At 30.4% G+C, this 8,743-nt stretch overlaps 2 protein-coding genes across 3 annotated transcripts; one reads left to right on the top strand and one right to left on the bottom strand.

Moving 5' to 3' along the window:
* The first annotated feature begins 2,144 nt into the window (after nt 1–2,144).
* On the top strand, nt 2,145–2,653 carry LOC119672206 (transmembrane protein 258). Its single transcript, XM_038083203.1, has 2 exons — nt 2,145–2,249; nt 2,370–2,653. Exon 2 carries the CDS (start codon nt 2,371–2,373, stop codon nt 2,608–2,610), a length of 240 nt encoding a protein of 79 aa, XP_037939131.1. The 5' UTR covers nt 2,145–2,249; nt 2,370; the 3' UTR covers nt 2,611–2,653.
* A 2,686-nt stretch (nt 2,654–5,339) lies between these two features.
* Nucleotides 5,340–7,485, bottom strand: LOC119672280 (tumor susceptibility gene 101 protein-like). 2 transcript variants are annotated; one of them, XM_038083293.1, is made up of 9 exons: nt 7,269–7,485; nt 7,122–7,206; nt 6,871–6,936; nt 6,648–6,811; nt 6,481–6,589; nt 6,208–6,410; nt 5,928–6,140; nt 5,731–5,864; nt 5,340–5,676 (listed from the first exon to the last, which is right to left on the bottom strand). In XM_038083293.1, the coding sequence occupies exons 1-9, from the start codon at nt 7,311–7,313 to the stop codon at nt 5,490–5,492; spliced, it is 1,206 nt and encodes a 401-aa protein (XP_037939221.1). In that variant the 5' UTR covers nt 7,314–7,485; the 3' UTR covers nt 5,340–5,489. The 2 variants fall into 2 exon arrangements, with proteins under 2 accessions (XP_037939221.1, XP_037939220.1); XM_038083292.1 differs by having other exon boundaries at nt 6,208–6,428; nt 7,269–7,484.
* Nucleotides 7,486–8,743: the final 1,258 nt, after the last annotated feature.

Genomic DNA, 8,743 nt, shown 5'->3' with positions numbered 1-8,743 from the left:
TCTTTCGATTTTGCTTTCAATAATCGTTACATTTTTTATATCAACATCAGCAGCATCAACTGCATTTTCTTCCAGCATGGTTATATTTTGTTTCACATCTGCTCTATTTTTATCATCGTCACTGTCTTCAATAACTAAAACTTGTGGTTCTGGCAATGGTACAATTTCAATATCGTCATTATCAGTACTTTCATCTGATAAAGTCAAATTAATTGTTTCATTTATAACCAAACGATTCCGTTTGTTTTGCACTTCTGTAGATTTTTGTTTTTTGGTTGCAAGTCGTTTGGCTTTGGATAACTTTTGAGATTGTTGAGCAAACGGGCCTTTCTGCAGAATTTCTTTAATGCCACTTTTTTTATTGGCATTCAATTTATGTTCTCGACCTTTATGATTTAAAGCTGCGGCTGGATTCATGCGTATACCTTCTTTATGTAAAGTAGTTTGATTACTTTTATTTTTTTGTTTCTTATTTTTATTAGCATTTGTGTTCGCTTCACGCTTTTTTTGATTTTTGGATTTGTCAGTATGAAATTGTGAGGCCCCCGTAACAGGTGTTGAAGGTCCAACATCAACATTTTTGTTTACTAATGTAGTATTAGTAGGTAATGTATCTAATTTTATTAAAAATTTTTCATTATAACATTTAATCAACAATATTTCATTTATTAAACATACCTGCATTAGCACTACAAGACGCTTGTACTGTTGGTTCTTTTGTGAAATTTTTATTTGTAAATGCGTTTGTTTCTTCAACTGAGCTCGTGTTATTTTTTATTAGATTTATATCGTTTGTTTGATCACCGACTGCTTTAGTTGACTCGATCTCATGGCGGTCCTGTTGAGTTTCATCTTGAAATTGCGATTGATTTATTGATGGTTGTTCGGAGAGTTTATCATTTGTGTCGACTGAATCATGATGGATTTGTGCATACAGATGTGCTTCCAGTTCATCCAGGTCATCATTTTCTATTTCCTCCATATCCAATAGTTATTTTACAAAATTTTTATATTTTTACATCCCAACTGCTTTGTTTTTCTTCATGAAAGAATGTGGTTACATTAGGAATAGCGTTGCCAACTATATATATTGACATATTCAATGACTTTAAAAATGTAAAACAATGATAATTGAGATTTTTAGAACAATACTGTTGTATTAAATAAAATGTGATGTATGTAGACATATGCAGCTCTGAGGCCTGAAGAATTGGTAAACTATAATCCAGTCAAGGCGTAGAGGAGTTATGAAGAAACTGGGAGGCAGTTAATAAAGAGTAAAAGTTATCAAGCGCATTGACTCAACTAGGCTCAACATAATGCAGATGTTGATTATATACATGAAGAAATTGTACAAAATGAATTATATAAGTTGTAATTTAACAGCAGTTATGATGAAATTGACTATTATATTTAATAAAAATTAGCATATTTGATAGACGGTTTCGAAAAGTAGTGAACTAAAAAATAATTTTTGTTTTTGTAGTTCGCTATTTTTCGAAACCTTTCTACAAAATTAATTATGGAATGTTAAATGCTATTGATGTAACGTCCAAATTTATAACAGATGCTTTGTTTATGCGAGTCTTATAATATATTTAAAAATTAAATTTTAATTTTAATATTTAAAATTGAGTACATTATAGTTATTGTCAACTGTTAGCTGTTATTCAAACCCTAAAAAGCGAAAGGCAATTTAATTTCAAATAAAAGTGAAAGAAATAAAAACAAAACAAAAAGTGCTTTCTGTAGCATATTGGAAAATATATTATTGTTGACAACTATAATTTCGAAGCTTTGAATATATTTGTCTCTCTGAAGGCCGGCGTAAACATGCCCAAGGACTTAATAAAGTAACAATTTGTTAAAATAAATGCTATTTCAAGCTAGATACGTCATTAGACAAAAGTAGAGTAATTAGTAAGTAATATCTAACTAAAATGAGTTCTACATTCATATGCCCTGAGAAAAAACAAGAAAATTTCGCGGTATAAAATCAAAGATTTTTAAACATATTTTGGTAAATCGTTGTACTAAAAACGTAACGTTAAAAATAGTTTGCTACGACACATACCTGTCTAATACGTTTCGTATCTATCATTGATGTTAGTTGGCAAATCTAATAACTCTGCCATGGTTCTTCGTTTAACAAATTGATAAGTTGTCAAAAGTGTCAAGACTACTAGTAGTTCACATTGCCGGGCCACGTAGATTTATTTATTATTATCAATTAAAACAAAATTTAATAGGTAAATAAAATAAATGTATATTGTTTATTTAAAAGTGATTGCTCTTGTTTGTTCAAATTTGCAACGAAAAAATTGAGAGATGAACGATGAATTACGAATCTGATTTTTTTTTTTTTGCAGAATGGATACAATGCAACGCTATGTCTCACCGATAAATCCCGCTGTTTATCCGCATTCAGCATTAGTTCTACTAAGCATTGGAACATTTTTTACAGCATGGTTCTTTATTTTCGTTGTCTCACGCCCTAAAAATTCAAAAGAAAAAACTCTGTTTAAAGAGCTCTTAATAAGTTTCTGTGCTTCTGTTTTTCTGGGCGTCGGTGTGGTATTTTTGTTATTAGCAGTAGGAATTTATATATAAATAAGTATGAAAAGATTAATTATATTGCTTTTAATATAATTTAAAAAATGTGCACTCATATTTAAAAAGATTATTTGTAAACATATAAATAATTTCAATTCCAATTATAATTTTACACATTAAATATAAATTCAATAAATATACAAAAAATTTAAATTTTAAATACTTAGAAAATTATTCTTATATATAAAACTACATTAATTAATAAAAGTGATTGTTAGTACATTAATGTTCTGAAAATACTATAAAGAGTTATTAAACAAAATGCATGCAGTACGTTATAGCGCTGAACAATCTTTGAATGCGAACGTTTAATAAAATTGTTTAAAAAGTGTTTTAATATTTAGTAGTGTAAAGTAAAGGCACAGTAAAATAAATTTTAATCGTGGTCAAATGTACTTTTTGAAATAATAGCGATGGTTAGCTGACGATAGCTATGATAATTGGAGTTTCATTATGATCCAGAAGTTCGGGGTCGCTTGTTTTCACAGATGACTAAGAGAAGGGACTAAGAAGGGAGCCGTCTCAACTAGATCAACTATCTAAGCTTCAATAGCAAATGAAATCAATTAGTATCCTTTAGGGTATTTATCAAAGATCTCGGAATCGCTTGTTTTCACAGATGACTAAGAGCGACTCTCTTCTCCCAAAGAAGATCAACTATCTAAGCTTCAGTAGCAAATGAAATCAATTAGTATCCTGTAGGGTATTTATCAAACATCTCGGAGTCGCTTGTTTTTATGGACGACTTAAAGCCGCTGCCTTCTCTCAACGAAGACCAACTATCTAAGCTTCAGTAGCAAATGAAATCAATTAGTATCTTGTAGGGTATTTATCAAACATCTCGGAGTCGCTTGTTTTTACAGACCCTTCTCTCAACGAACACCAATTGTCTAAGCGTCAGTAGCAAATGAAATCAGGGTAATTATCAAACATCTCGGAGTCGCTTGTTTTTACAGAGGACTAAAAGCAGCTCCCTTCTCCCAACGAAGCATGCTATCTAAGCTTCAGTAGCGAATTAAATCAATCAGTATTTTAAACGGTGTTTGTAAGATCTAAACTTGCTTAGAAATAAATATTGCTATTTTGTGAATCAAAACATAATTTCGTATATTTCTGTAATTTTTACAACATAATTTTTTGGACTTATTACTAGAATCATGCAGGTACGCAGATGTAAGAAATTATGTTTAAAAAAAACATCGCAATCTTATGGGATAGGATAGGCTTACTTTACCCAACAGAATTTTCTGTATTTATTACAAGAATCAAACAGGTACGCAGCTGTAGGAGATTCTGTTTAAAATAACCAGAATAAACTTAATTGATGACGACTCTTGTAGAATTGCCTTCTTGTTGGTGTCCGAAATTGAGATATGTATATAAAAATCTTTAAATCCATTTTCGTCTTTTTTGTAAACTAGATACGCACCTAAGATATTAATCATTAGGTTATATGAATCACTGCACCCGGTTAGTTAAAGTGATAATCCAACCATTTGAGTATGGCCTATTAGATACTTACCATTCAATTAGTCTACAATTGATTACATTTGAAAATAGGTATAAATAAGTCAGTGTATTAAAACATTTTTTTTTTTTAGATTTGGAAGTTATAACCGGGGAAGACGATCAGGTCACTATGCCAGGTTGTACTTTAAGAATACTTTTAATTATTATCATATAAAAATTTAATAATTTTTAAAGTACAATGAACTGTGTTTTTAGTTTTTCGGAATTATAATGATTTTATTCAGCTACATATGTTGATGATCGTGGACTAGAATCGCAGGTATCAGAAAATAATTTTGTGATTTCGTTTCTCATATGAGACAATTTCTTATGTACTCAAATAAAGTATTGTATTTGTTTATAAAGTGTTCGAGATCGGCCAGGTCTGCGACACTTGTCAGTTCCGACAACTAAGTGCCGTTCAGAACCAACCAAAGGGATTTTACAAACAGGTCCCGTGGGTTATAACAACAACATTTGTTTATAAGTATGTAAGATGATTTATATCATCGTACATATATGTATATTAGTTTTCAGCTGATGCTCACTATTCTTATCAGTTTTTTACTATGACAAAAAAATTGAAGGTGGTAGTCATTTATTTTTACAGATGACCAAGTGCTTCTCACTACTCCCAAGATAGAACAGGAAAGAAACTCAACTGAGGATTTCTAAAAATAGTTTTGTAAGCAATCGTTTCTGATATGAGACTGTTTTTACGTACTCTAATAAAAATTTATATTTGTATATAAATGTTATCAATTTTACAGTTGCATATTAAAATATTGCCTATAAGGTTCACTTGTGGTTACAAAAACAAATGCTATACAATCAATTTTACACTTGTATGTTAAAATATTTCCCCTTTCCCTATAAAGCCGACATGTGGTTACAATACCAACAGATGACGTGTTTCCATAATACAATTTCTCAGAAAGTAATAACAAAAGTTAACAATAAAATTTCAAAATTAAATAATGGAAATTAAACGTGGTCTGCGTCTTGCAGACCAAACCAAATTAATTAAACTAAGTCCTTTCAAATACCACTGAAAATGGATATTAGCAGGTATTCGAAACATTTGTATGGTCAACCATATTATATGATTTAAAATAATTTTTCATAAAACATGTCTCACCATGAACCATTTTTTTACTTTAAAATGGATACATTGTCATTTCAGACAAAATATATTTAAATAGAAAGTAATTTTATTTAGCAAAACCTAACAATTTTATTAAATTATAAATTGCAGTAACTAATGTTAATAGAGTATATATATATATATATGATAAAATTTAATATATATCAATATGAGTGAATTTTATTTTATTTTAACATCAATTCAATGCCAATTGTCGAAAACACTAACCAGCAAGTCCCGCTTTTTGTCTACATTTTTGCATGACAGCTCTCAGCATAAATTGCTTACGAGATAGTTGACGTACATGTTTCAAGAATGTTTCCAAATCAATTACGCCACTACGCAGCGCTTCACCTAAGTAATATATGGCATCTTCAGTAGCAGCTTCTTCTGCATATGAGTTCAGTAATCTACAATAAATACACATAATATATAAAAAAGTAATTATTGTATACAGGACATACTGTCTATATAAAGGTGCTGTGGTGGTTACTGCTTCATCTGGATCAATTCCTTCAGAATTTTCCATTGATTCTAAACTCTTCTCTAATTCCTGTTCTTTATCACGTAAAATATTGATGTTTTTCTGCATTTCAACCTAACAAATTAAAAACGTATTAATTTATAAATCAATGATCAAACAAGTTGTAATGATGCTTACCTCTTCCCGTTGTAAACGTGCAATAATTGCATCAATTTTAGTACTACCTTCTACCAACTCTTGCTTTGTACGATTCAGTGTATCAATTTCTGCTTGATATTGGTTAACTTTCTCCTCCAAACGGCGTCGCAGCTTATCCTCAACAGCGCTTATGAGAGATGCTTTTATATGTTCCTCTGTGATTGTACCTGTAGAGCCGGGATTTGTAGGATTCTAACAAAAATTTTAACAAACACACTCTTTACGTTCAAATATTAAATTGAAATAATAATATGCATACATATCCAGAATTATATCCAGGAACTGTTGGAAAATTCATATAGCCTGAGTAACCACTTGCATTTGGGCCAGGATTAACATTGCCCGGCGTTGGGTAAGGTGGATAGGAGCCAAAATTATTTCTAGTAGGATATGGTGGGAAAGCACCACCGCTACCACCAGCTGTGGGGTATGGTAAATAACCGGTGCCAGCGCCACTGCCACCTGGTTGTGGCATAAATGCTATTGTATGAAGTAATTTAATAAATATAATACTTTAATGAAATTAACTTACTGGAAGCTGGATAAGGCGCCACTTGCTCTTTAGGCTTCGAATAAACCGGTGGATGATCACCAAAAGTAAAAATCATTACTTGTATAAGTGACACTAGATCAGATGTATGCTAAAAAAGTTTAGTTTATTAGATTTATTTTACTTTGTTCACAATTTAATTCACTCACAGGTTGCCAATCGTGCAGATAAGGTAAATATATTTTTCCATTATAATCCACATACATGGAGCATTTAATTTGCATTGTTGGTGTTGGCTTTACGAAGCAAATTGGTGCATTGTTAGGATGTGTGTCCATTAACCATATACAAATTGGAATGTAATATGTATTATCTTATAAAATAATTTTTATTTAGTTTCAGTTTGTTTTTCTTTTTTACTGTAAGACTTACTTTTATAAACCACTGGAATAGTTCCATCCAAACAGAATAAATCCTTTGCAGAGCCATCATTAAAAACTAATAAAGAAAAATTATATTTAACATTAACTTAATTTCATTTAATCAAATTATTTGTCATCAGACAAATTTTCTCTATTGTCTCCTCCCCTAGTTTTGTAAACAAAAACAATGAGTGATTTTACATTTGTGAAAGACAATTGCGGGGAGGAACATAGAAATTGATTGTTATTATTAATATATACCATATTGTTGTAGTTTGTAAGATAAACTGCGGTAATTCGCTACCACCAGCAATACATCCCTTTTTGCTGCAGCCGCATTTTGATACTATATTGTATTAAAAAAAATGTATAAATGAATTTAATTAAAACATAAAACAATTAATTTACTTTTGATAGTAATTTTGTTATTTGTGCTTCAACACCCGCGTTCATCTCGTTTTTTTAAATTTCGTTTGTGGTTATTGATATATACAATTTATTTCTTTTTTGCTTATTAAATGACTTGGAAATATACGCAATAAATATATCGTTCAACAATGCAGCTGAGAAAACTCTTTGACCATTTTTTCTTTGCTAATGACACCACAAATGACAATTCTTTGTAAGATGAGTAATTCCTCACAATAACTTTCAAAATGTTCATCAGCAGTGCTGCCATATCTAGATTTTTTATGAATAAAATTACTTAAAAGCGTTTACGTCGTGTAAAACTGTGTTTCAAGCAATTATTGAATTACCAGCTTAAAATGAACATTATTATCAACAAAAACGATAAAAGCAAATTTTTTTTTAAAATTTATTTTCTTTGATTGCGATCTGTTGCTAAGGAATAGACAATGAACAATATTTAAGAGTAAGTAGATAAATACTTAAAATTTTTATGGACTGTGCTCAGTAGCACATCCGTCTGTTGAAATCGATCACTAATTAAAGTTCCAGTGGCATTTATTTGTGGAGACGTGTGAACTTTCTTCTTTCTGCTATAATTCTACTAACAAAATGGTTAGGATGATATTGCATATGTTTTTTGTAATTTCTGGCTTGGCTTTTTATAACATGTTTAACTGCGTGGATGTTGAGATCGCAGTGTATACATTCATTTGTCATATATCTATAGGAGATTTGAGATTATTCTAAGGGTTTTTGATTGGAAACGTTGAATTATCTCTATATTTGAAGATGCAGGGGATCCCCAGAGTTCAATGTCATAAGTATACCTTTATAGATAATAAGTTTATTTTCGATTGAGAGCTTTGAGTTTTTATTCAGTATCCAGTAGAGCTCCCACAATCTGATGCCAAAAGCTTTTCTCTTTGTAAATATAGCGAATTAAGATACTGTGTTCCTTGAACTACACCATCTGAATTGTAGTTCATTTACTTATCGATAAAGAAAAAACAAAATACATATTTGCTTAAAGGGTAGAAGTCCCCCACCGAAATAAATCAAAGGAATATATTTATACATATATGTATGTATTTATTAATAATGTTTTGTATTATGAGAGTTTAATAAGATGAAAGAGTATAAAGGCCATGTTAAGAAGAATTTCATGGACTCTTCGTGAGCAAAATTGTTGTTGTTTTTTAAAGGAAATTATAAAATTGAGATTAAGAGACAAAACAATATGTCAGTTCAAATTTTCTCATAAGAGGCGGGACTATTTGTGCCTTGTCACTTAGGCAAAATAGTGCTATTTAGTAATATATGTCAACATTTGTGTCGTTTAGAAGTACTGCATAAGATGCAATTTCGTCAAAGCCCAAACGAGACAATTTTGACGAGCCCATGACATTCTACATAACATGGCCCTTAGAGTTTTAATAAGAGTTTTTATTTATTGAAATTATATAAAATCATTT

This window comes from Teleopsis dalmanni, chromosome 1 (assembly GCF_002237135.1).
Source record: "Teleopsis dalmanni isolate 2A chromosome 1, ASM223713v2, whole genome shotgun sequence".
NCBI classification, from domain to species: domain Eukaryota; kingdom Metazoa; phylum Arthropoda; class Insecta; order Diptera; family Diopsidae; genus Teleopsis; species Teleopsis dalmanni.
Note: the sequence above shows the minus strand (reverse complement) of the source record. Positions and strands in the feature narration are given on the sequence as shown.